This window comes from Chaetomium globosum, genomic scaffold (genome assembly GCF_000143365.1).
Source record: "Chaetomium globosum CBS 148.51 scaffold_4 genomic scaffold, whole genome shotgun sequence".
Lineage (NCBI taxonomy): Eukaryota > Fungi > Ascomycota > Sordariomycetes > Sordariales > Chaetomiaceae > Chaetomium > Chaetomium globosum.
In genome coordinates, this window is record NT_165979.1 from 2,943,483 (window position 1) to 2,970,330 (window position 26,848).

The 26,848-nt window shown below is 56.0% G+C and overlaps 8 protein-coding genes across 8 annotated transcripts; 3 read left to right on the forward strand and 5 right to left on the reverse strand.

Moving 5' to 3' along the window:
* Positions 1-4,419: 4,419 nt before the first annotated feature.
* On the reverse strand, positions 4,420-5,540 carry CHGG_04678 (uncharacterized protein; the record flags this gene model as incomplete). Its single annotated transcript, XM_001223891.1, has 2 exons — positions 4,420-4,531; positions 4,885-5,540. The coding sequence occupies 2 exons, from the start codon at positions 5,538-5,540 to the stop codon at positions 4,420-4,422; spliced, it is 768 nt and encodes a 255-aa protein (XP_001223892.1).
* A 1,808-nt stretch (positions 5,541-7,348) lies between these two features.
* On the forward strand, positions 7,349-8,086 carry CHGG_04679 (uncharacterized protein; the record flags this gene model as incomplete). Its single annotated transcript, XM_001223892.1, has 1 exon — positions 7,349-8,086. The coding sequence occupies one exon, from the start codon at positions 7,349-7,351 to the stop codon at positions 8,084-8,086; it is 738 nt and encodes a 245-aa protein (XP_001223893.1).
* A 460-nt stretch (positions 8,087-8,546) lies between these two features.
* Positions 8,547-9,841, reverse strand: CHGG_04680 (uncharacterized protein; the record flags this gene model as incomplete). The annotated part of the gene is made up of 2 exons (XM_001223893.1): positions 8,547-9,215; positions 9,266-9,841. The coding sequence occupies 2 exons, from the start codon at positions 9,839-9,841 to the stop codon at positions 8,547-8,549; spliced, it is 1,245 nt and encodes a 414-aa protein (XP_001223894.1).
* An 866-nt stretch (positions 9,842-10,707) lies between these two features.
* CHGG_04681 (uncharacterized protein) lies at positions 10,708-12,509 on the reverse strand (the record flags this gene model as incomplete). Its single annotated transcript, XM_001223894.1, has 6 exons — positions 10,708-10,877; positions 10,941-11,078; positions 11,144-11,335; positions 11,392-11,418; positions 11,473-11,660; positions 11,893-12,509. 6 exons carry the CDS (start codon positions 12,507-12,509, stop codon positions 10,708-10,710), a joined length of 1,332 nt encoding a protein of 443 aa, XP_001223895.1.
* A 912-nt stretch (positions 12,510-13,421) lies between these two features.
* On the forward strand, positions 13,422-14,153 carry CHGG_04682 (uncharacterized protein; the record flags this gene model as incomplete). The annotated part of the gene is made up of 1 exon (XM_001223895.1): positions 13,422-14,153. One exon carries the CDS (start codon positions 13,422-13,424, stop codon positions 14,151-14,153), a length of 732 nt encoding a protein of 243 aa, XP_001223896.1.
* A 2,071-nt stretch (positions 14,154-16,224) lies between these two features.
* CHGG_04683 (uncharacterized protein) lies at positions 16,225-18,155 on the forward strand (the record flags this gene model as incomplete). Its single annotated transcript, XM_001223896.1, has 4 exons — positions 16,225-16,273; positions 16,328-16,749; positions 16,814-17,331; positions 17,399-18,155. 4 exons carry the CDS (start codon positions 16,225-16,227, stop codon positions 18,153-18,155), a joined length of 1,746 nt encoding a protein of 581 aa, XP_001223897.1.
* A 1,428-nt stretch (positions 18,156-19,583) lies between these two features.
* On the reverse strand, positions 19,584-22,929 carry CHGG_04684 (uncharacterized protein; the record flags this gene model as incomplete). The annotated part of the gene is made up of 2 exons (XM_001223897.1): positions 19,584-20,606; positions 20,659-22,929. 2 exons carry the CDS (start codon positions 22,927-22,929, stop codon positions 19,584-19,586), a joined length of 3,294 nt encoding a protein of 1,097 aa, XP_001223898.1.
* Positions 22,930-24,888: 1,959 nt separating this feature from the next.
* On the reverse strand, positions 24,889-26,821 carry CHGG_04685 (uncharacterized protein; the record flags this gene model as incomplete). The annotated part of the gene is made up of 5 exons (XM_001223898.1): positions 24,889-25,570; positions 25,622-26,124; positions 26,187-26,226; positions 26,404-26,713; positions 26,770-26,821. The coding sequence occupies 5 exons, from the start codon at positions 26,819-26,821 to the stop codon at positions 24,889-24,891; spliced, it is 1,587 nt and encodes a 528-aa protein (XP_001223899.1).
* Between the last annotated feature and the right edge of the window lie 27 nt (positions 26,822-26,848).

Sequence of the window (26,848 nt, forward strand, 5' to 3'; positions counted from 1 at the left end):
AAATCTGACAAAACACAAAAAGGCCCCATCACCAAGGTCCCTTTCCGACATAGAACAGGGATAGAGCGGTTCCCCTTCCACACGTGGGCGGTCAACAATTTCATCTTTGCCAACGTTCCCCGCCAATTGCGGAAATTCTTGCACTCCTCGCAATTGCTTCCGGGGTTGCAGGCTAGGCCGGAGTTAACAACAAAAGAGTTAAACCCACCGCTGTCTTAGCTGCACAGTACTGTGTACAGAGGGAGGTAGTTTATCAGCGATAGGCACCATATAACTAGCGGTTGACATTCCGCGCAGTCAGCACTCGCAAGCCCTGCGCAAAACATCCCGCACCGTGTGCCCCGAGACAGAAGCAATGGCGGTGGCTGCTCAGGGCTGGCTGTCGGTGGGCGCATGCCATGCAAAGGCAATATAAAACGGTGCTGCAGCTGGACAAGCATGGGCGAAAGAAGCGAGCTGCAGCGTCGCGAGACACTCGTCAGATTTTTTTTTTTTTTTGACACACACACACACTGCGTGGGCGACCTGGAAGCCGTGCCGTGTCATAAAGTGAGGACCAGCCCAGGGCTCCATTGCGGCCCAAGACAACCGATGATGGGCGGTGGACTGCGAGGTGCGCGATGCGCCGAGACGGCGTCGCAATGAACCCCCGAAAGGGGTTGAAGGAGAAAAGCGGGCGAAAAGGAAAAGCGGTCAAGGTCGATGCCATGGGGTGGAGTTGACCCCAATGCACGGATTGATTGGCGAGGAATCGCTGTGAGCCGATTTTGGGTGGGCGTGATGGCAGTTGTTCACGACGCGCGCTCATGGCTGCAGCCAAACAGCAGTCTCGCACATCAAGATCTGCGCGTGGCTCCAGGGATCTCTCCCACGAGGGCTCGTTCGGCTGTGGGCGGGGGCCCCTGCAGCCACGCTGTCTCGTCCACAAAAAGCTGCAGCCTGTGTCCTGTGAGGGGCTCGCTTTCTGTCTGAAAATGGAGTGGGTTGCTTGGCGTCCCAATCTTCAAAATCCTCTCGTAATTGCTCCGGCAGGCGAGGGCCCACAGGTGCAAAATCATGGCTCATGGCACTGCTGATTCTGGAGCTTGCTTGACTCTTGCGAGGCGGGGTTCCTGGTCGGCTGTCGCGTTTTGCCCACCGCCTCCTCCTCACCGCCTGCCGCGCCAGATAACTGAAAAACACCTCCGTCAACCGTTTTCAAGCTGCGTTTGCTGTTCAACCGGGACTCTCTTCAATCCGTAGAGGGTGGAACAGCAAAGCGGCGGCTGGTTGAAGCTAATGAGTCACCCACTTTTGGGAATGGCAGCGGCTTGATGTTTCCCCATGCGCGCAACCGCACGAAGAGCCAGCAGAGTCCGATGGTCGGATTGAGCCGCCGTGATATCTTGCTGAGTGGTGGGGATGGGATCCGCTGGCCAGGTCGGTGGGGTCGTTATCACGGAAACGGACGGAGTGATTTGTCTTGTGGGCCTGCACACCGAAACACCAAGCGGGGCGGCCCCGGTGCTGCTGGGCCGATGGCCGTCACACCGTGACAGAAAAAGGCCAGTTTGTGATGGATGCCATGTCGAAATCCGAAACTCAAATTTCCAAAACAGCCGGTTGCCAAACAGGAGGAATGGAGTTGGCGCCCATGCGGCACCGGAGACTTGGGATTTGAGATTGGAGAAACGCATTGAGACCCAAACCCAAAAGAGCCCCGCGCCTGATTAGTGCGCATAATAAATGGGTTGGGCAGATGATAGATCAGGAGCCTCCGCACCTCTGGTCTCACCCCAGGCCAATGGAGTCTAAGTTTTGTTCAGATCCGGGTTAGGTGCGATGTTTGACGTTTTGCCGTCGGAAGCTCGGGTGGGGGTGGGGCGGCAGTCGGACATCAGATCTCAGCCAGCATTGCAACGTTAAACCCTAAGTTCACTGACTTATGAGCGTATGATGTCTCGGCTTCGTTGACACACTGCGGTCACGAGAAAACGGATCCAACAGAACCTGGAAGACAGGGTCCAGGTGCCCGAAACAGAAATGTCGGGTTTGACAAGCCGAAGGCTAGGTCGGGTGCGGAGCCCAACCCTCAGGAGAAATTACAGCTATAGGCTGCTGGCAAAAGCTGTGCGACAGAGGGGCATTGCAGGTGGTGCGAGAATGTGGACCTGCAGCCTGGCAAGACAAAACATCACCATACTGTGTAAAACACCATAAAAAACCCCTCGTTTTATGATAACGACCCTAAGAAATGGAGAAGAGCGAGGGGGAAGATGGCACCATTTCCACGATGGGGCACCACTTTGCGGTGACAGCTGCTGCATGCAACATGCACGTCAAAGCCGTTTCATCGTGAACTGCAGGATCGACAGCTTACCGTGTGTGTGAAGGCTAGGTAGGTCGACTCGGGGAGGCAAGGTAGGTACGGAAGCAACACCGTCTTCACAGCTTCACAACATGCCTTTACATAACTAGGGTAGATAGTTAGTCACATCCCCTACATACCTCCCTCTGTATTCGTCCTCAATCAACACATTTCGTCATCCCGAGAGCTGCTCCCCGAAATCCCTGATGCCGGCCGCTTTACCGCCAGTTCTAGGCTCCCAAGGCTCCTCCTCCCTGGAACCAAAAAAACCGGCCGTCAGCCATCCCACGCACGCCTGCTGCCCGAGGCTCGGAGCAGAAGAGCCGATCTTGCCCCCTTTCGATACACAGCGCGCCCACAGATACCATCACAACTCAGACATGACGGCGATCGGGGAGTGAGGCTGATGACCGCTGGCTAGCCCTGCAAGGCGCCGGTGGGGGGGGGGGGGGGGCGGACAAGACAAAACCCGACCCCCCAACTAAGAACCGGGGGAGGCGAAAAAGATGCGTCGGGTATTGCCCCCGCCCCCTTAGCTGTACATAGTTGCTAGCCAAGAGTTGCATGCGTGATTCCGCGCCGCTGCCGCCGGCATTAGCCCGACCGGTGAAGGCCACCCGGAGGCGGGCCGGAGGATATCGTCCAGGGCGTTTGCTGGGCGCCCCTCGTGGGCAGCCAGGGAGCAAAGAAGAAGAAAAAAAAGGTGTGTGAGATGATGCAACGGGTCGAAGGGGTCGAAGGGGGTCCGAGGCGATCTTCAACCTTTTTTTTTTTTTTTCCTGCGCTACTACCGGAAAGGTAAAGGTGTTTCGGCTGCTTTGGGAAGTCCTGTACCGGTACTTGCATCCCCCTTGTGAAGTGCGGGATTGCCGCCACGTGAGCCAGGCTTGCGTCCTCTGACGGAAAAAGAGCGAAAGGGCGGGAAAAAAGCTTGGGTGTGGGGGGAGGGAAGGCCACGTGGTAAACACCTGCCGCGTGTCGCACACGGAAGCCCCCTCGGAATGGAAAGACCGGGGAGGAGGCGCGCACAAATTGGGAGAAGAGCGTGTTTGGGCTTTTCGCTCCTGCTTTGCATAAATGGTGCTGATATGAGATGAAACGGCAGGGTCGCTAGTTAACCAAGTCCCGGGAACCATCAGAACGGCGTGATTGAAACGGCCAGGTTTCCTCGACTTATCTCGCACCGATCATTTAAGTCAATAGTTGGCGATTGTGTATACCTTATCTTCCAGTGGGTCATTTTCTCTATTTATGTTTTTTTGTACATGCGCACCTCTGGCTCAGAATCCCGTCCAATGCCTCCGAATTGCAATTCCATGCGGAAGTGCTGGGAAAAGCCAGGCACATGGCCCGGCGTGCATCAAGCCCCAACCAGCCACTCAAGTTTCCTGGGACGATGCGGTTCGTCCAAAATGGAATGTTGCGCAGCTCGGGCCCAAAGCAGTGGAACACCAAGCCGAAACGCCGGATGGGGCTGCCTGGCTGCTCAACGGTTCGTATCTCGGACATCACAGACCATCTCACCAAAGACGCAATGCACAAGCAGACGTCTGATTTTATCCCGTCTCTCGCCTGTCATTTTCCATCTGTCATCTGTCATCTGTCATCTCGCTTTATTTAGCCAGGGATTCTGTTCAATAGTTCACAAATTCTCAAAAGCGATGAATCCGTTCCGACCAGGCATCATCCCAGCCTGCCGACGGCCCAGCGCTGGCTCTTCTTCCGCCCTTTTTCTCCCGCGAGAACCCTCAAACGGCCGATCATGCTTTCAGGCTGCAGTCCAAAATTCAGGTGAGCGAGTGGATAACCCGCGAACCCTTCTAGAAGACTCGGCGGTTTCACGATAGGTGGTCTCATTTGAGGGCAGAACCTTGTAAAGGCTGACGTAGCCGACGGGATGGACATGGATGGCTCATCTGCGATGCTGTTCTTCGACCCAGGGTGGTTTGTTGTGGGGGTAAACCTCGCCACCAGAGAAGCTCCACTGACGCCGGCAAAAGCCGTCTCTTCATCAGCTGCCGAATTCTGGGTCCTGGTGTGTGTAACTATTGTTTTGTTCAGGCTCGCCGAGTTTAGGGGCAAGCTGTGGTCTCCATCAAGGTCCTTTCTCTCGCTCCTCCGTGGCAGCTCAAGCCGCAGCTGGGATGGCCATCGAAAAAGAGGGTGAAGAACCCAGGATTCAAGCTGCGTGGGAAATTCCAAATCGAATTGCTGTCTGTCTAGAATCTATCAAGATAACTCAACTGTACGCCTCCTGCATCGGTTTCCTTTATCCAAGAAAACACACGGTCCAATCTGTTCCCCTGTCCCCCGAGTCGATTCAATGAAATAAGGAAAAAGAGTGAAAAGGAGAAACGGAACCCAAGCGCAAACGATGGATTGGACCGGCGCCCTTTTCGCTTCCCTATCTAGTCCGCCTTGGGCGTCTCAGGAAAGGAGGCGATGTTTCCCCAGTTGTCCTTTGAGTCAGAGTCCGCATTCCACCACTCGGCCAGGCGTTTGAGGGAGAAGTCGTCGTGCTTCTTTTGCGAGAAGACCATTTCCTCGCCTCCCGAACCATGATGTTGCGGGGGTTGATGTCGTTGTGGGCGAGGCCGAGCGAGTGCAGGAACTTGACGGCCGACTCGACCCCCGCGAGGAAGGCCTGCTTGTCGATCTGATCGAACATTGTTTTGTGCTCGGATATGCAGCCGCCGGGGCAGCGGGCGTAGTGGCTCAACGTCTCCCCGAGCCGCTCCATCGCAATGCCCGTGATACGCCCGCGGCGGACTGTGCATCCATGATACCGAACCAGGTACGGATGGGGTGTCTTGGAGATGCTTTCCGTCGTGAAGACTTCGGCGAGCTCTTGGTCTTTGGTGGCGCACTCAGCCTCCTTTTCGGCGCCTAGGTAATACTTCAGGCCCGGGCGTTTGATGTGGATGGTGCTACCGTCCAGGTTCTTCGGCGCAATGGTGATTTGCTGATCGGTAGGGACCTCGGGGAAGATGGCGTCGTCGCTCAGACGCTTGAGACCGGTGGCGAACTCGTCCAAGGTCATGTCGCGCCTGTCCTTGTATGAAGATCCATGATAAGCTTCATGATCTTCCGTGTAATGAAACCATTCGACGTAATGGCCGGTCGTCGAATCGAAGAGACAGAAAATCTGTAGGTCCTCCACGTCCTTAACATTTGGGCGCTTTTCGGTGGCCATGATGTTCTTGGCTAATTCCCGACCCGCCCGGGGTCCTAGGACAGAGAGGAGGTAAGGCGGAAAGATGACAAACGACCTGCTGGCAGGTGAGGAGACTTGAGGAGGGTGGAGGGTAGCTCTGGCCAGGCGTTTGCGGGAAGTAGGGCATATGTATGAGAAGGGCAGGGTAGCTCATCCATACATAAAAATGAATAGACTTAAGGGATCAGGTTTGGGCATTGGAGCAGATGCTTTGAGCGCGAGGGGGCACGCAGACCCGGAAAATGAAGAAAACAAAGACTCGCCATCTTTCACCAATTTGGACCCACCACGTCAACCACCCCCTCTTCTTGCATTCTTATTGTGCCCAAAATATTCCTCAGCCGCATGGGTTAATGTGATGCAGCAAGCCATAGGGTGACTGGATTCCTGGACACGGGCGAGGTGTCACTTTTCGGGAAGCCACATGCCAGCAGCAGGGCCCCAGGTTAGCACGTCTGTCGGTGTGACCAAATGTGAGATGTGAGATGGGAGATATGAGATGTAAAGAAACAGACTACGCGCGATAAGCGTAGGTACGAAGAAAATGACTTGTGTCATTTGTCGCTTCTGAGACCCGGCCTCTCTGCCCAAACAACTTTCCAAGCGCAATGCAGGCTGTTTTCCTTCCCTGTCAACTCTGTCAACCTTGCATATCAACGCTATGTAGGAGGCACAGCCCTGGCCTTTGAGAAGACGCATACGAGCACCTTTGGGGGGTGGCCGCAGACTGGAACACCGGCGGTGAGCGGCTCTTTGCTCCTGAGGCATGGACATGGCCATGGGCCTTGTTTTGATAGGACCGGTAGGTATTGGATCATGCAAAGGGATGTCCACAAAACAAAAAGTATAAGTAAAGGACCAACCCCGAGGGCGAACTGGTTGAGACTTTCCCTCCCAAGCAACAGCAACAGCAACATCTCTTCAATCACATTTGCCTCTGATTTGGCATCACGCCAATCTCTTCAGTGCTCTGCACCTCAGATTCTGCAAACTCGGAAAGAAACACCGCCATCATGTGGGTACTCTCTGCCTTGCTTCTTCCGCCCCAAAGAAAGACACCAAAGATGAGAAGAATGGCGGCAACAAGAAGAAGAACAGCGACAACAAGAAGCACGGCGGAAATAAGACACAGGCGGAAACAAGACACAGGCGGCCACTTAACAAGGTACATACTGCGACATCCCAGCGGCTCAGCACCTGTGTGAGACGGGTATGACAGGTGATCACATAGGAGGTACGCGGGAGGGGGAGGAGATGGGACCTTTGGGGTGGCACTCTGAGCTTTGTGATTAAATTGTGGATGGAAGGGAGGTGTGTATTCTTGTCTCAGAGGTCAGAAGTAGCAATTCACCTGTGTTCTGTGGTTTGGAAAAAAATCGTCTCTTTTGACTTGCTGTGATAACTAAGGCAGGCAATGACAAGGGTTGTTTGGTTTGTGTAAGACACAGCCAGTCACACTCAGACAAACCACTCACCAATCGCAGCGCTAGGCTGGGTGCGGAACAACCTCACCATTTGGTTGGTTTCATCTCGTGCGGCTCGGCCACCAAAGCTCCTCCTCTCATTGCTCCTCTTGGAAAATAAATGGGTAACTGGCTGCGATATGCAACAAGGCAGTCTCGCCACCATGGCGGTTTTCGTCGTCGAGGGTCACCAAATCCCCGAACTCGCCAAACCCGACAAGCTTGTTTTACTTATCGCTGCAGTCACCCAACACCACCAGCAAGCATCACAAGCCAAGTAATATAACCTGCATGCATCAACAAGCAAACCGCACTCATTAAACCATGCCGGCCTCCCTCGACTCCGCCGACCCCTCCCACGGCTACGGCCACCACCACCGCCGACCCAACCCAGCCCCCCGGTCTCCCGGAACCCCGCGCGGGGAGGGGATGGTCCCACGGGACTCACGCGATCGCAATCGGGACCGAGACCGAAATCAAGATCGAGATCGGGATCGGGATCGGGATCGGCAGCACCACCGGCCCCGGCCCCGGCCACGACCCCGCTCCCCCTCCCCCGCCGCCTCCACCTCGGCCACATCCGCCTGCTCCTGCTCAACAACAACAACCACCACCGCGAGCGGCCCCACAGCCACCAACACCCACAGCAGAACCGCCCACGGCAGTAGCAACAGCACCACCACCACCAACAACCGCAAAGCCCTCATCCCCTACCCCCATCAACCACAACAACAGCGGCGCCGGCGCCGGCGACACGGCTCGTCCTTCTCAGCCTCTGACTCCGACTCCGAATCCGACGACGGCGCCCCTGAGGAGTACACAGTCTACCCGGACGGGCGGATCCACGAGCACCGGCGTCGGAAGGGGGTAGGGCAAGGCAAGGAAAAGGGGTATCGTCGGGGTGATGGTGGGGGTGGTTATGATGATGAGGAGGGGTATGATGAGTATGGCGGTGGGAGGAGGAGGTTGAGGCGGTCGCGGTCGCGGTCGAGGGAGGAGGCGAAGGGGTTTTTGATTGCGGCGGTGGTGCTTGTGGCGGGGATTGTGTTGTGCTGTGATTGATTGAGGGGATGGTTTTCATTTTGGTGGTTGGGCGATGACAGACAGGGTATTGGCGTTGCGGGTGCGGGTGCGGATTGCGGTTTAATGGGTTTGGCGGGATAGAGGTATCTAGATGTGCGCGCGACGCGGCACTTATCTTAGCAATGATCAGTTCCTATCTATTATGAGTTAAATGACGCTGCCTGGTTGAGAAGTGCACGCGGCTCCCATTGTAAATGTCCGAGACTTGACATCAACGGCCAAACCGCAGGGGGTAGATTTCACCACAACGATCAAAGCTTCCAACTATCATCGTTTTAACCTCCGCCAGGGTAACCGGACCCAACTCCAGAATTCCCCTATATGTGAACCCTCCAAAAACGCCACCCGAACGCCCAGCTAATGCCCTTAAAGAAGTGAATAATACAATCCAAGCTTTCCATTTCGAGTCTCCACAGATCCCCCGGGCGAGATTTTCCTCTCAGATAGAACTGGGCGCGGCATCCTTGCGCCACCCCTTGGCGCGCATGTTCGCCTCGATGCCCTTCCAGATCGCCTCGACGACCTCGCGATCCCGCCAGCGGCTGGTCTCGGCGCCGGGCTGGCCCGGATCGCGCCACTTCTCCACCGAGCACGAGAGCACCTTGTGGCCGAAGGCGCGCACGGCCTCGGGCGGCTCGTCACCGCGCCAGCCCAGGTACACGCCGAGCACGTGCTTGAACAGCTCGGTCGGGTTGCTCCACCGGTAGTTCTTAAACTGCCACGCCTGGCCCGTCGTGAACACCGCCACCACCCGGTTCCAGTACTCGGGCTTGAACTGCTCCGGCCCTTCCACCAGGATGAACCGCATTGGCCGCGTCGCGTCGATGTCCTTGATGAGCCGCGAAATGTGCAGCATGGTCGACGTCGAGGTGTGGTCCGGCGGCGCGTACCGCCCGCCCTCGAGGAACGATTTGGCGTTGGACATGCGCAGGAGCGCCGAGGCTGACGGCGAGAGGAGGATGATGGGGTCGGGTCGACGGACCGGCTTTTGGTTGAGCGCGAGCGACGGGTTGGCACCAATACCGGTTGCTGTGGGGGTCCCGCCTGGTTTGCGCGTCATGAAGGGCGTGGCGAGCTTGCGAACGTGGGAGAAGTCCTGTGGCGTTGACTGGTTAGGATTGTACCACAACATTTAACACGTAGAATTTGGCCACTCACAGTCGCCTTAATACCCCTGAGGATGGTATTCCGGTCGCCCATGCGCCGCTCCCCGTTATAGATCTGCGCTAGGCGTGGATCCATTGTACCTCGCCCTGCGCGTCCCGACGCGGCCGGCGCGGCCTTCAACGCTGTCCCCGCCGCCGCCGCGCCGGCACCCGCTGCGGCATCCTTGTCCCCGGGCAGGGGCTTGATAAACTCGCTCTCCTCTTGCGCGCCCTCCAAAAACGTAAACAGCACGAGACGCTCAACAAACGCAAACATGTGCACGGCCGTGGCGCCAGCCATCTCCTCGTTCAGCTTGGTAGCCACGGCATTGTATTCGGGAATGGCAAAGTCGCGGTTCAGCCAGGCAAAGTAGATGGATCGCACATCGACGGCCTTGCCCTCGGTTGACGTAAATCGCGTCGGCGCATCGATAGGCACGGCGACCCGGGCCGGATCGGTGAAGACGAGGTGGGTGGCCTTGGAAAGCGGTGCTTCTTCTGACGAGTCGGCCGATGCGGTTGGTGTGATCTTGCTACCCGAAGCAATTGATTGCCGCAGAAGCAGCAGTGGATCTTCAACTGAAGCCATCTCGTTGTTTTTCCAAGGCTCAAAAACTCGGGGATTTTTGAATTGGGTTCGGTTCGGTGGTAGGGAATGGCGAGTTGTGGAGGTGTGGCTACGAAGCTGCTTGGGAAGAAGTCGCGTTTCTTTACTCGAGACGAGGCTGCGAGGCGAGGGCAGAGGTCAGAGGCCAGGGATCAGAAATCCCCACTCATTTACTCGAAAGGCTGAAAGCGGGTGTGCTCGGACCATCAGACCCACCTCCTACATACAGGGGCGACAACAATAACAAAAGGGATGTGCCCCTTTCGAGCTATTGTCTGTCATTCTCGGTACTCCGTACTTAATTAACCACGGCGCTCTCAATCCCCCACTTTTGGTGTGCGAGTGTGAAGGAACCTTTTATTCTTGCAGTATTTTGCCCCGCCTTCGCTCTACTATACCCGGAACCATCGTAAACAAACCCCCATTGTTCGATCGAGCATGAGCAACCCGGGTATTGATCCCAAAGCCGTGCTCAAAATGTGTCATGGTCGCATATAAAATTATCATCAAGGCCACAGAAAATGGACCCACGGTGTCCTCCAGTCCAAACTCGTGATAACGAGCTACGTAGCTTTGGCCCAAAAGGACGGGCAGTCCTGCGCTATGCTGGACGCTTCCCGAGACCGCGAATTCATGCGATGTTGTTCGGTCGGGATCATCACATATCCTCTGGCCCCGCCGCACTTCGTAGGAAGGCCAGCACCGAATGATTTTCGGTGGTAGCAAGTTTGCCTCGCAGGACAGGATTGCTGGAAACCGCCCAATTGGTGCTCAGCAGCCGGCAAAACCAGCTGGACACTTCATTTGTCCGCAAGTCACAAAGCAAGTAAGACACCCCATACCTAACCTCATGAGTCAACAAGCATCGTGTCGTCGCCATCAAACGCTGGCCCAGGCTGCTCGACTGCGACACCTCGTCCTCGCCCGGCGAGCAGCTCCCTCCTGATTTCGGGAGCAATCTTGTCGTGGCCATGGTTCAAAAGAAGGTCCAAGAGGGCTTCGCGTTGGTCTTCAGTAACTAAGGGCAGGAATGAGCATTATGGACAGATTTACAAGGTTCAAGAGAAAAAAAGACACTTACTGTCGTTGCGATATCGTTGCGCAAACACAAGCATGCACTGGTGGAAAATCACAGGCAGTGATCTGGGGCCATCTCCATCCCTGGCGGACGCAGCGTACCGGAGGAAATGGAAGACGAGGGAGTCAACGCATTGCCATGCTATCGCGTCAGGTTAGTATCCCGAGAGTACTGGAACTTGGATAAACGGCTGCATATGAACTTACGCAAGGCATATTTCTTTTCTAGAAGAACCTTCAGCATGAAATTGGTCGCGCTGACACATTCTGATTGCTGAGAGGCCTGCTCGGCGGCGATATCGCACAGTGTCTTGATAGCCGCTGCCGAGTGGAGGACCGGAATGGACACGCGAGCCAAAACAGCAGAGATGATTTGCGCCTCACGTAATGTGCAAGTGCCTTGCTAACAGTTAGCACAAGAAAGCTCTTGTTAGTGAGGATACGAAACAACTTACCTGACGCAGCTAACGGAAAGAGAAAACCTGGTTCAAACAGTTAGCCTCAAAGATGCGTCGCCAATGTGGAGTTAGACAAACCCTTGAAGAAGCCTGCGGGCTTGTAGAGGCCCCGCTTGAGGCAGTTGAAAAGATGCACGTTGAGTTTCTTGTTCTCATAAATGTCCTCGCGGACGCGCTCCAAGATGACCATCTCCATAAACCGCTGAACGACCAGCGGTTTGGCCGACACGAAGATCCTCGTCGCAGCGTAACACGCATTCGGGGTCCTAGAACCTTAGTTCAGCCTATCTTCTCGAGGTTCCCGGGTTTGGAATGCACCTACCATTGATCTGGTCGCGTGATTTGAAGAATGTCTTCCCAGTGGGGGATTTGTGGTAGGATCTTGAACGGTTTCGGCAACGGCCCGGACTTGTAGCGGGCGAGAATGAGCCCAATTCTGGCGGCTCGTTAGCACCCTCGTTCCTATCGACCGTCCGCCCCAATCCCGGCCACACGTACTTGGTAAACACCTCGATCACCTTCGGCGGCATCTCATAGTCCTCCTCGATCGGGTTGAAGTCCTGCTGCTGCCCACCCTGCATCGCTTCCTTCTCGGCGATCTTGGCCATGATCAAATCTGCCAGATTTGTCCCACCCCCCTGCTCTTCTGTCCCGTCGCCTGGCGTCCGATCCCAGCCGTGTGTGAGAAGGGGGTCATCGTTCATTGTCGGCGTGACGAAGCGGTTGAAGGTATCGAGATCGGCTGCGTCGACCTCAATTTCCTCGACAACATCCTCCTCATCACCCCACGCCTCTTCGTTGGCGTATTCCTCCTCATCCTGGTCGCTATCGCCTTCTAACCGGGAGGGGTCAAAGTCGAAACCGGACGGTGCCGATACGTCTCGGTTTTTGTGGCCGGCTTGGAGCTCCTCCTCGTCAATGAGGTCGCGGCTCAAAGCCAGAATCTTGCGGGAAGATTTGGCGTCGACATAGGCCTGCTCCTCGGCTTGTTTCCTGTCGGCCCGCTTCGAGGGCCTCCCCTCTCGATTTTTAAGTACTCCGGTCGCGAGTAGGTCATTTTCGAGGGGGTTATGACGTCTCTTGTTGGATAGCGACGCTGTTGTTGATTTGGGCATTTTGAGATCTGCGCAATATGGCGCTAGATGAAGCGATTTACGTCGTGGAATGACCTCGTAGTAAGTATAGTAGGCGGCTCAGGCTTCAACTTGAAACGGGTAATTTTTCGTGCATCTTCACAAAAAAGTTACCATAGTGGACCCCCTCCTGGTTGCGCTGTAGCTGTGATTGGTTGCAAGAGTCCCATGGGCGGAAATACAATACACCGGCAAGCTTATCGCTCAAGCAAATGTCTTATCGATAACAGACGGAAGCCCCGCGGTGCCCCGCGTCATGCCCCCAAATTCTTGAAATTTGAGCTGCAGCTGCGGGCGAGGAAAGAAGCATCGTGACTGGAACAAAACAAAGATTATACAATATTCTTTTTCCCGAATTCAACCATGCCAACAGAACTCGAGGAGGTAATATTACGCCTGGAAAAATGAAATTCAATGATCTAAAGATAGCTGACGAATTGCCCGCAGCTCGTGGGATTCATTGCCCACCCAAACCCCCAAATCCGCAAACTTGCCACTGAGAATCTCGTGCCGTATTCCGTGGAACAGCCTTCAATCTTCAAGGCGGAGGAGCTTCTTCCCGTGAAACATCTCAAGTTCTTAATCCGGGATCATCCAGTGAGAAATCGCCGTTGCTCTGTAAATGCGCCCCTGCTAAGACGCTGCACAGGAAATCGCAGAGCATGCTCTCACCATCTTGATCAATTTGACGGCAGACCGAAGCATTTTGGAATATGTGGCCACTGACGACAAATTTCTCGGCATTCTCCTTGGTAATCTAGTTGTATGTATGTTGGCCATACCGCGGCCAGAAATCTCTCGGTGTTTCGGGAACAGGGCTGACCGAGGGAACGTCGACTTTGGTAGGACCCGGCAGAACCCAATGCCAATTTACTCGCCATGCTACTCGCCAACATGGTCAAGTGGGATGACCTCAAGAGCCTCGCGACCCGCAAGCAAGACCCGCCAAGTACCCTGCAGTCCCACCAGCTCGTGCTAAACCAGCTGCTTGATCTCTTCGTGAAGGGGGCTGATGGCACATACAATAAGAAGGCCGACTTCGACTACCTTGCCTACGTTCTCGCCGACCTCTCTAAGCACCCAGAGATACGGCAGTTCTTCGTCAATAAGCAAGAGTACGACGGCGTAGTCCCCATCAACAAGATCAAGGTCTTCACAGAACATAAGTCGGATATTCGGAGGAAAGGCGTGGCGAGCACCATCAAGAACGCGGCGTTTGATGTGCCAGCACACCCTGCGTTCCTCGACGAGGACCAGATTAATATCCTCCCCTATCTCTTGCTGCCTATCACCGGAAACGAGCAGTATGATGAGGAGGAAATGATGGGGATGCTGCCGGATCTGCAGTTGCTGCCGCCCGACAAGCAACGAGATTCAGATCCCAAGATTGTTCAGACTCACGTCGAGACACTGACCCTTCTGACAACTACGAGAGAAGGGCGGGATCTGATGCGAAGTGTCAACGTTTACCCGATTATCCGAGAGACACATCTCAAGGTCAACGACGAGGACGTTCAAGAAGCGTGTGAGCGGTTGGTCCAGGTATTAATGAGAGACGAGGCTGAACCGGGGGCGGAGGGGGAAGCCGAGGACGACGGTGAGGACGACAGGATAGTTGAAGTTTGAGAGTCTTCAAATGCATACGGGAGTCGAGTCGAATCGAATCGCAGATGCCACCAAGTCGCCAAGCAAAGCATTACATATCCTTGCTGCCCAGCCAAACGGTTGAGGCAAGAAGTCGCGTGCTCTCATTCCTGCTCTAGCAGCCAAGAATCCAAGAGCTACCCAAGACCGCCACGGCGGGACGCTACGCGAGCCAAGCAAAACAAGCATCGAGATAAGCAGTGAAGAAAGCTTAGCACGGCAATGCACGGCCGCTAACAATATCTCGACATGACGACGTTCAACCATGGGAGAGCGCCCACCCGGAGATGTACGAGACAGCTAAACGTGGATGACCGAGAGCGACCACCGATAAGACTGGTGGCTATATGTACGTACCTATGTACCCAGCTTGCCAGCCTCATTCTTGAATGCAGCAAGACGCGGAAACCCCGACGAACCATCCGCATTTGTGGCCGGTGCGGTGCGACAGAGTGGCGTCATGGTTTAAAAAGTGATCACCTCACAAACGGCTCGTGCCTGGGTTGCTGTATCCGATTGGCCCCGCGCCACATGTCCTCGGCAGCGATGGTCGATCGATTGCTTGTCGATGTATGCAAGACTCAGACAAAGACTCTTTGAGAGGCCCAAGGAGCTGCACAATGAACGCATTCCAGCATCATCAACTTCAGTATTCGTTGGAGCTTGTCCTTGGTTTTGCCAAGGCATGCCAAGTAGCCAGGGCAATATCATGCTGCCATTCCACGAGTCCAGAGGACTCCGACCGAGGTTCAAATCAAGACTACACAGTATGGCCGTGACTGGAGATAACTACACTACCGTTCAGTGGCGGCCGGGAGAAAAGTTGGCATCGAACCCCGTCCACCGCAGGATCTGGAGCTTGATTGAGATGCAAGTCCCCCATGCCCCAGAAAAAAAAACGGGAGAATCCGACGAACCAACGTTCGAGAACCCGAAACGTGGTGCGCTTTCAGGTCTGTCATTCGTGGGGAAGACCCATGCTCCCGGAACAGTCGAAGCCCCGCTGCTGTGGGTAACGGTCCAGGTTGGTCCTCCTGGTACGACTTTCCGCTTCTGGACCTCTATCAACGAGCGATTGGCTCATTGTTCTTTCGGTACGCTCTCCGACTTCCGATCCGACTTCCGATAAATCGCTCTGTCATTGAGCTGAGTCGGGCTGGGGGTCCTGACTGGTCGAAGCAGCCAGGGGCCTTGACCGAGACACCGTTTGGGGAAATGGGCGTCTGGAGGTGGCCGTAACGGAGATTTTGTGGGCGCCAGTTCGCGAAGCAATCCATCCTCGCCCAAGCCTCTGCCGGTCGCCAAGAACGACGTGCAGACGGGACGGAGATGCCCAGCAATGCCCAGCAATGCCCAGGATGCCTAGAGATGCCGAGAGATAGAGGGCAGGGGTAAGGTTCACTGTGCACTACATCGAGCATGAAACATATCGTTTCGAGGGCTCACAAACCCTGAAGGATGAAAATCAAGTTGAGGGAGTGTTGGTCGACCCGGAAGTTCCGTCCAGGTGGGTGTGAATACGCTGCCTGCCGGGAGCCATTGCAGTTCCCAGCTCTCCCACGTGCAACAGCTGCGCAACCCGAACGGTCCAGGTAATTGGGACAGAAGCAGCCACCGAGAGGTGGGGGAGTGGGTGAGGTGTTGGGCGATGACGGACATGGGCATGGGTAGCAGCAGTGGGGAGGCAAACGACAAGGACGCAGCTAATTATGTACCAGTATGTACACAGCAGCTGGGCACCCTGCACACTGGGCCTGCTGCCCACGCGAGCACATCCAAAACTCGTACCCGGAACGCGGCGGAACTTCTCAGCCAAGCCGAAATCCTCTTCTCGAGAAAGTCTATATCCTCTCCGGCTTCCCCTCCCGCTCGAAAACCATTCTGTTTCCTTCACCCTTCCCCCCGACTCCCACCAGCATCACATTACTACGACTCAGCTGGCTGGCCTTGTCGAGATACTCGCGGCCATCCCACCCCTCCTCCCGCGTACCTCCCCGCTGCCACCAGACTCTCCAAACACTTCGGCCTTACACGCTGAGTACACGTTCTCACCATGGCGGCGACAAAAACCAGCGGTGGCAACAATGCGTACCACAACTTCCGTACGCTATCCCTAAACTCCCTCGAGGAATAATCTGGCTCATGAGTTTCGCTAGACAATGACTTTGCCCACATCAAGGACGTGAATGAGCGGCGACGGCTCGCCCTTGCCGAAGTCGACAGGGCCCCCTTCGGCTGGTACCACGTCCGCGCTATCGTCGTCGCGGGCGTCGGTTTCTTTACCGATTCTTACGATATCTTCACCGTCTCGCTCCTCACCCTCATGCTCGGTGTTGTGTACTACCCCGGCGTCGGTCAGATGCCCACCACCTCCGACACTGCCATTAAGCTCGCGACCTCCGCCGGTACCGTCATCGGCCAGCTCGGCTTCGGTGCCCTGGCTGATATCGTTGGCCGGAAGCGCATGTACGGCCTCGAGCTGATCATGATTATCTTCGCTACGCTCGCTCAGGCCCTGACCTCCTCGTCCCCCTCCATGGATATCATCGGTGTCATTATCTTTTGGCGTGTTCTCATGGTGAGCCTCTTACTCACGCCTCTCCCCGGGAGAGGCCCAATTGAGGCTAACTGGACGTCTCTAGGGTATCGGCATTGGCGGCGACTACCCTCTTTCTAGTATCATTACCTCCGAGTTCGCCACTACTAAGTGGAGAGGTGCTATGATGGGCGCCGTGTTCGCCATGCAAGGTCTCGGCCAACTCGCTGCCGCCTTTGTCATGCTGTTCCTCACCCTTGGCTTCAAGTCATCGCTCGAGACGTCCCCCAAGCTCGCCGAGTGCACCGGTGGCTGCGCCCAGGCTGTCGACAAGATGTGGCGTGTCCTGATCGGATTCGGTGCCGTCCCCGGCTGCATTGCCCTCTACTATCGCCTTACCATTCCCGAAACACCGCGCTACACCTTTGACGTCAAAATGGATGTCGAAAAGGCTGAGGGTGACGCCGAGGCCTACCTGAAGGGCAAGTCGGGCGCCGCCCCGGACGAACTCGCTCGCGCCACGACCCAGAAGCAGGCCAACGAGGAGCTGAAGACCGAGAAGGCCAGCTGGTCCGACTTCTTCCGCCACTATGCCAAGCCCAAGAACGCTATGCTCTTGGCTGGGTAAGCATTCACTTCCCCCGGGCGTCGCGAGTCGCGAGATTATTAACGAACCAATTCTCCCCCACAGAACCGCTCTTTCGTGGTGTTTCCTCGACATCGCCTACTATGGCGTCTCACTCAACAACGCCGTCATCCTTGAGGTGATTGGCTACTCGACCAAGAACGCCAACAACACATACGAGATCCTGTACAACACGGCCGTCGGCAACTTGATCATCGTGCTCGCGGGGGCGGTGCCGGGCTACTGGGTGACCGTCTTCACGGTGGACACGCTCGGGCGCAAGCCGATCCAGTTCATGGGCTTCACGATCCTGACGGTGCTCTTCGTGGTGATGGGGTTCGCCTACTTCCACATCTCGCCCAACGGCCTGCTCGCCATCTTCGTGCTCGCCCAGTTCTTCTTCAACTTCGGCCCCAACGCCACCACCTTCATCGTCCCCGGTGAGTGCTTCCCCACCCGCTACCGCTCCACTTCCCACGGCATCTCGGCCGCCTCGGGCAAGATCGGCAGCATCATCGGCCAGGGCGCCATCGCGCCCCTCCGCACCCGCGGCGCCACCCCGGGCAACCCCAACCCCTGGATGGACCACGTCCTCGAGATCTACGCCCTGTTCATGCTGCTCGGCATCGGCTCCACCGCCCTGATCAAGGAGACCAAGCGCAAGACGCTGGAGGAGCTGGCGGTTGATGACGAGGATGAGGTGGTCGCCAACTCCGGCTCGGATGCGAACCCGGGGGTTCTGTCTACGGATGCGGCGAAGGAGGACCCTGCGGCCTCTTCGGGCGGCAATGCGGGCGGTGATGAGATTCAGAAGTCTCAGTAGATCCAGGGAATTTCTTATTGATATTTTTCTCGTTTGTTTGGAAGAACCAGAAAGAAAGTGTGAACCAAGGGTGGCGAGGTGTATCTAGAGATGGACGGTTGTGGTGTTAAATTATACCCCTGTGAGCCAGACTAACACAAAACGTCTCTATTAATGAATGCTGTATACTATATAACGAGCCAGTTACTCCTTTACAACCCCGCCAATCCGTTTTGAATCCGTCATGGCCATTTCAGTGCCACTACCTTTCAGCTAGCAATTTGCAAAGGTACGAAGTACAGCCATTCCATATCAGCCACATTGAAGATATTTTAGCTGCAACCAGTTACTCATGGCAACCCGGCGACGAACACCGGCAAAGGCGCTGGCTCTCGGGTCGACTCCACTCCACCAACGGCAACATCGTGTGATCCAGTTCAAGGCGGGCGGGCACCTGATTGACCTTCCCTTCCGTCTACTGTCTTCTCATCCTTTATGTCATAACCCAACGAGCGCCGCCTAACCATGCAACATCGGAACCTCAGATTAAGGAAAAGGAGACACAAAATCAGCGAAAAAAACACCAAAAACATACAACACCAAGGATTCCCCAGTCGTCACCGACCTGAGTACTAATTTGGCTCTCACGAGTTTGACTAGGGGAGAGCGGACGGGATCCCGTATTTTCTCGTGGATATGGTCGTATGTGGTAGCCGAGTGAGCCAGTGTCGTTTATGAAGGTGGGTTCGAGTGCTCCACAGTAGAGAAATTACAATACAACAGCAAACAACAAAAAAATACATACATACAACACCAAGGATTCCCCAGTCGTCACCGACCTGAGTACTAATTTGGCTCTCACGAGTTTGACTAGGGGAGAGCGGACGGGATCCCGTACTTTCTCGTAGATATGGTCGTATGTAGCAGCTTAGAGCGTTAGCTGAATCTATATCTTAGGTTGTTGTGCTGGAGTGAAGGAATAAGGGGTGATGCTGGGGGTATATGCGCCGGCGGATAGGTGGGGCAGCTTGAACTCGGTCTACAGTAGGTGTGTACGTGTATCCAAGAGTTGAGATCGTTTTCGGAGTTTCAATAGGTCTTGGGAGTTGGTATTGGTGGCTAGAGTTCGGGTTGTAATGTAGACCGTGTGTTCCAGATCGGGGGGGAATCCAAGGATATTCAAATTAAATTATTCATCCCATGATACATGTTCGGCAGAAGCCCATCCACGGCGTAACTGCATTCTGAGTCTAGTATCGCATCCATAATGAAAGCCCAAACCGGGTAAGGCTGTCTGTAATCCCCCAGTTGCAACGACACGAGTTTAAGCAAACACATAAACACCTCCCACCCTATCTCATCATCAATTAAATCCACCCACAAAGATATCCACCCATCTAGATTCATTCATCACACATTCCCCATCCCACATTCACCTCATAACATCATTCACATCCCCCCTCCACCACCCCCACCACCACCATTACCACCCTGCGGCCCCCCACCAAAAAAGAAACCATCAAACAAATCCAGCTGCTGCCCATCATTAAAATCATGATGCAGCCCCTCCCAGCCGAGCCCAAAGCCCAGATCCATATGTGTGTCGGCCAGGCCACTGAAGTCGACCGCGTCCAACCCCCCTACGCTACCGCCCCCACCACCACCACCGGCCGCACCGGCGCTATTGTCGTTGCCATTGCTGTTGGCGTTGGGGCTGAGATTCTGCAGGAAATCCATGCCCTGCAGCTCACTAAGCGATATTGCCCCGGGGCTGAACTGCTGCTGCTGCTGCTGTTGCTGTTGCTGTTGCTGTCGCTGTCGTGGGGAGAGGAAATCTGCTGGCGGCGATTGGTTCACTAGCTCTGCCATCGGGGAGGTGAGTTGCGCGGTGGGCGGGGTGGGACGTTGTTGGATGGCTGCTGGGGAGGGCATCCTTTGTTGGCCGACGCTCGCCGCTGCTGCTTCGGGAGTAAGCGGGCTGCTGGTGTTGCCGGTGGGGCTGGTGTTGATTTGTGCGGGGACGGAAAGGTTGCGGATGTGGGAATAACCCTCTTGTTCGGCCTTCACTGCGGGGCCGCTGGGGAGACGGTATTGTGCGCCCTTTTGAAAGGCGGATAGTAACGAAGGGTTGCTGGAGTATGCGTCCGGAAGGGCGGTGGGCGTTTGGTCCACTGATGGCGAGCCACGGAAGTGACGTTTGTGGTGAGGTTTGCCTAGCATAGGGGCGTTGTCGCTTCTCGTGCTCCAGTTGAGTCGGCTGTGTTCAAGGGTGGTTCTTGGATTGGAGGGTACGCTGGCGTGTGGCTGTCGGTATTGCTGGCCAAAGCCACCGGAGGCGTTGACCATCTTGAGTGTGGCCTTGACGGTGCGGTCAAATGCGTCTCGGCACGCCTCAGCGGGCGGACACTTGTCCATAAAATCCGTAAACACAGATGTTGCTGCCAGAATAGTGAAATCCACTTCGTCCATAGACTACACACACACGTCAGCAATAGCCTATCAATCAAGAAAGCAAACCACCTACCAGCCGGCTCCTAACAATCGGGGAGTGCCAAATCGCGTAGAGATACGATATCCCCGCCACAAACAGATGGTGCGTCGTCAGGTAAGTGTAGTTCACAACGCCCACTAGATGCAGCTGGCGGTACAGCCTCAGGATCTTCTGGCCGGCCTCAGCAACTTTGAGATAGACCCGGTCCTCGTCCTCGCTCAGCTCCGCGTTGTAGATGGCAGGGTTGTCCACCTCCTTGGCTGTGTCATACTCGCCCTCAAAGACCGTCGGCACGCTCAGGCTCTGCCTGTACAACATGATGATGGCCTGCCAATAGTTGAGATGTAGAAAGTCGGTCAAGAAGGCCACGCCCGTGTCTTCTTTTCGCGGCGCCGAGTTCTTCCACTCATACAGCCTCCTGTCGATGTCAATTCGCCAGGATCGGAACGAATCAAACTTGACCAGAAACGGGGAGGGCAACGCCGTGTGCATATAGGGGTTTTGGCAGCCTTTACCGCCTGCCCAGGCGCTTTGAGCTTGTCGAAATTGCAAGACCTGCAGTATCTCGGACTGCAGAAGCCTGAGCCGGAAGTAGTGGTGGGCCACCAGCTTGTAGCTCGGCAGTGGTGATCCGGAAGGTGGTTGAACAATGCCGTTGGGTGTGATGAACCGGTCCTCCAGCAGCGAAGGAAATTCGGTTGTGATGACCTGGTCCGAGATACCGAAGGGCCGGCCGACGCAAAGACTGACCAGTCGGTCGAACGAGTAGGTACACCACCAGAGCCGCCGCCTCAGATCGCGCACATACTCCCGCCTCCCTTTCTCTTTCGCCACCGTCTCCTTCTGCTGGGCCGCCGGGGTAGCCAGACCACTCTCAAGATCCTTGCCGTCTTCGTAGTGCAGCCCCAGGTCGACCGCCAATCTGACGGCCACGCCAATGATATACCACAATCCAGGAGGGACGGGCCTCAACAACGCAAAGTTGGCCAAGAGCAGCACCGCCTGCAAGTCTTCCAGACCACCCCCACTCCCAAGACAAGCCTCAAGATGAACAATGGCACTGGCATGGTACTCCTCCGGCTGACACTGCGTGGATCCGGACGAAGAAGAAGAACCGACCGACGCCGCAGCCGCAGCCGGTGGTTCCCCTTTGGAATCGCCCACGATGATGCCGGCGCCTATGGCAAACACCATGTTCAGCACGTACAGCTCCCGCGGCCCGCGGCGGCGGCCCTCCTCGGCATAGGCCCGTTCGAACATCTCGGCGAACTCGACCTTGTGCAGGACGGGGATCTGCGGGTTGGCGTGCTCAAAGTACAGGCTGACCAGCCTCAGCCCGAGCTCCCGGTCGGGGAACGTCGCCGGGTGGATGGTCGGCTTGGTGTGCAGGCCGAAGAAGGAATCCCGCATCGATGTGCCCGGACCAGCGCCGGGGCCAGCGCCGGCACCGGTGGCGGCGGCACCGCCATTGCTGCCGCCCGGCGAGGGCCTGTACGGGCGTATGCCCCCCTTGTCCGAGTTGGACTTCTGGTCCGAAACAGACGACTGCACTGCGGCAAACACCACGCGCGCAAATGAGATGCCGGAGGTCGAGCCGAGGTAGCGGTTGTTGTTATTATTGGTGGCCCCGGAACTGGCAGACGAGCCTCCGGGTTTCGAGGCTATCCGCTGCAGCCTACCGGCGCCTCCATCGCCGTTACTCTCTCCCCTCCCGCTACTTGGGGCGTAGGTCCCCTCCGAGGAAACCGACTGCCCCGTTTCAATGGGCGACAGGGCAGTGGCCGACCCGGTGCCCGACTTGGAGCAGTAGTCGAGGTCTTGGGGAGGCGGGAAGGTGATGCTGTTGGTGGTTAGCAGGGCCTCGAGCTGTTCCACCCGTTTTTCGAGGTAGAAGATGTAGCTGCGCGGGATCTCCCTCTTGGTGATGGGGTCGTAGCCGACGCAGGCGACGCCGGCCTTCTCGCAGCTCGCGCAGCTCGGCAGCTTCTGGTCGCAGCGGTTCTTGCGCAGCCGACACCGGTTGCACGCGCTCACATTGCGGAAGCTGCTGCTCTGTCCGATCTTGCCCGCGACCCCACCGCCACTACCACCGCTACCGCCATTGCCGCTGGCTCCTCCTCCCCCCCCTCCTCTTCCCCCTTCCCCCCCGAAACCAAGCAGGCCGTTGTGGATGTGGTCGCCCGTCGGGGAGGCAGCGCCGGCCGACAGGAGTGACACTGGGGAGTCCTTATCGGGGGATGATTGGCGGGGGCGTTTGGAGGGCTGGAGGTCCGGAGACGGAGGGTCACGATCGGGTGCCGGCATCCTCTTCTTCTTCTTTTTTTCTTTTTTTTTTTACTTTTTTTCTCCCTCTCTTTTTCTCCCGCAAGCCACCTGGCCGGCCAGCAGCTTCTGAGACAAGAATTCGACGACGTGCGGCTCCGTGATTCGGCGATTAACGGTGCGGCCCGATGCGGATCAGGTGGTCGCCTTCCCCCCCCTCCTCTTCCTAAAATCCCGAGCAGTAACGCCCGCAGCTCACGGCGCACAGCACGGCGCGGGTGGGAAAGAAAGAGCTCGGCCGCCGCGCTTGTCTCGTCCGACGCCGCGGAGAGCGCGGAGCTGTGTGGTGGCTTTTCCTGCCTGGTCGGCCTCGCCCCCTTGCTTGTGGATAGATCCGATCACTATTCTAATCGGCTTTTTTTGTCGGCGCAATGGGTCGGGCCCATGGCTTGAGCTCCGGTATTTTTCTTGCTTCGGCACTTCGCTCGAACCGTGTTCGCACTGTCTTATCTGTAATGTGTTTGCTACCTAGCTCTAGACGCGGGGTCTGGAAACCAAGACAGGCCGGGAGCTCACATGGGATGGCGGGTCGAGCGGCGTCGAACTAAAAACCCCGGATGGTGAAGCGGTGCGGCCGGTGTCTCGGGGGTGTGCATCACTTTCGCGAACGGAGCGGGCAGGAAGTTTGCGCGCAGGCTGGACTCGATAGGGTGATAGGATAGGCCGATAGTACGAAGAAGAGGCGCATCCTAACCCCTGGCGACTGGCAGATCCCCACCAATTGACGGAATGCCCAGGCGGCATGCGGTTCCGTGTGATAGGTAAGCAAGCAAGATAAGTGGGTGTCGGCGAAGAAGTGACCAAAAAGTGGCTCAAACTGATTGTGGTATGTATGAAGTTCGGTGGGGCTTTTCTTTTTCCATTAGTTATCTGCCAACTGTGATGGATGCACAATGTCTTGCTTGCTCTGTACTCACTAGTTAGGTAACTTACGGTCGAGAGATGGTCGATGGCAGATGACATGAATACAAATAAATTCTCAAAGTACCTAACAAAAGCAACTAACCAACCTAAGATAAGAAAGACAATGCACCCCAGCTCGCGGCGCATTGTGTAATTACTTGGTAGGTAGTGTAGTTAAGTGTAGTTAGTTGACCACTTAAACTGGTCCACGGTGGCACCGATGTCCCTGTACCAAGGCAGGGAGGACAGCTTGTTCCGAGCACCATGTCAGAAGAATACGACGTGTCCATCAACTCCAACGCCCATGATGATCGATTGCCTAAACTGTCATTAACTACAAACCACTCATGTCCGTGAAACCCGCCTGCCAAGCCATGTAGTTACGCCTATCCATCCTTCCCTCGCCCGTTAACAGATGAACCAAAAACCAAATACCAATGCGCATGGGCGGGTGATATGTCGTAGTGGGAGGGGGTATACCGAAGAGAGAAACCCAGAATGGCCCAAAGGGAAGCCACAAGCACAAGCAACAAGCACTCCCTCATCTACCGCCGTGTCCATCGACCCGTTGGACCCCACCGTCTCCATGCCATCAACGCGCTGCTGGGCCCTGGGCCCTGGGTGTGGCAGCTGGGGGTCCCGACCAGGTCGGATAGTGGCCTTCCTCGCATGCAAATCGCCCCGATTCTCCTCCGCCCGTGTCTCTAAAACCAAGAAACTCGCTGTGACCTAGCCCCCCAACCCTGAGACATGGAAAACGCCACTATCCCGTCACCCAACCGTCGCCAAAAGAAAAAAGGTGTATGCTCTGCGTGTATCTCTCCCGAGAACCCGCTCGGTGAGCCAACACCAGTCTATCCCAGTAAAACCAAGACCCGGGGAATGTAGTCGCTCGTGAAAATCCTATGCAAAACGCCGTCGGTAACAACCGCCCATCTAAGGCTTGGGCGGCGCAGGATAGCCCTCGAGGGCATCTGGCCATGTCGATCCGTCGACCGAGGAAAACTTGTTCGTCGTGAAAAAAATCCGCACAGGTTTTTAGCTCTGCTGCGTCTGCCTGCCGCTCGTTCCCGCCGCATCCCAGACACCCTGAGGCATTGGAGCCGCCTCGATGTCGAGCTTCTCATCCATCCTCCCCCGAGGCTCCGTGATCTTCAGGCCCACATAGGCACCGCCAATGGTTACCAGACCAGTAACCCACCAAGACAGCCCCGAATACCCGTTTTCCCATCCCATCGAGTACAAGAGACCCGAGATGATGGGCCCCAGCGCGCGGCACAGACTGGCCGTCGAGGCGGCCGCTCCGTTGATCGTACCCAGGGTGAGCGTCGTCGGTGCCGAGTTGGTGATGAGGATGGCGTTGCTCGGGTACGCCAGAGTCGAAAACGTGCACTTCCACACCACGATGAAGTAGACGCTAGCCATCCGGAGGCTCTCGGGGAGGAGGACTATGTAGGGCGTGAAGAAATAGAGAAGCGGGTAGAGGATAGACATGAGTTTGAAGAGTCGGAGAGGGCCCAGTCTTTGGGTAATCAGCGGGAACAAGAAATGCGTCGATGCCATCGAGTAAATGCCTTGTATGGAAAGGATGACGCCAATCGTCCGGGTATCCATGCCGAAGCCGTCGGCGAATTTGAAGGGAAGGGAAATCGGCATCTTGTCATCAGGCGGGTTTGTGCTGAGGAATACCGGAAGTAGTGAATCAAACACCATGGTGTGGCTAAAACGTGTTAGTATTGGACACCAGCGCACACAAGTCTCAGGGACTTACAATGCCAGGATGCCGTATGAGGCAATGATGGTAATCACCGGCTTGGTAAAGATTCTTGCTGTGGGCTTGCCATCCTGCTTCGGTGCCGGGGCGCCGGATGCCTCTTCGAAGCCGACCGGCTCCTGTTCGCAGACCGATGATGCCGAGTCTCCGTTGGTGAGATACCCGGGCAATGTCTCTTCCGTCTCGAATAACAGAGGTTGCTCCTCGGAGTTCTTCGCTGGCAACTTGCCCTCGGCCTTCGCGCTTCTCGCTTGAAGATAGCTGAGAAGATAGTTCCCGAGCTCCACCCCACGATCGCGGCCCTTCTTCTTCTCTGCGTGCGTTTCCTCCAGGAACAAGAGGCCAATGACAACTCCGACCGAGACGCAGATAGCGCTGAACAAGTTCGGCAGGAGGTAAGGGAAGCGGTCCCAAATACTGCCCGGGGTGAAGACCGAAGGTAGGGTGTCGACTGGTTTTGCGAGTGCGCCTCCGATCATGGGGCCAACAATCGAACTGCCCTTGTGGTTAGCACTACCGCTCGAGAATGCCTCCGGCGTTTGCGCCATCCATTGTTACTTACCCGACACACCAGACCAACGGCATTACCGAGTACGCCCGAGCTGAGACACATACATGTCAGTTGTTTCGTTTACCTCCTGCCACCGGGGTTAGAGCGACTCACGTTGATGTTCCTTGACGGTGATTAGTTCCCCAACCGTCGTCTGCAGTACCCCGATATTGCTTCTGCCGTCAGCCGGGCGGCTCCGGAAACCCCGAGCATGCTCCATGAAACTTACCCGTTCAAGAACCCTCCTAGTGCACGAGCAAATAGGGCGACCTGCAGATTTGGGGCAAAGCCAAATGCAAGGACGCTCATTCCTGTCCCGGCCATTCCCATCAGAAGCACGGGTTTCCGGCCGATCTTGTCACTGAGCCTTCCCCAGAAGACGCTGGTCGAGAACTCGGCAAAGGTAAACGCCGAAGTTACCATGCCGGCATAAAAAGAAATTTGGCTCTCATCATCGGTCAAGTTGAAGTCCTTCACCATGTGATAGATGTATGGGAAGATGGACATGAATGCAATCGGCTCGCATATCCGACAAAGGGCTACGGCGTGTTAGTCAAAGGCCCGGTAGGTACTGTGAGCGTTTTCTGGAACTCACCGAGAATGAGCAACTGCTTCCCCGGATATGGGGGACGTTCGGTGGCGACCATGGTAGGCTCCTCCGCGTTCTCATGAAT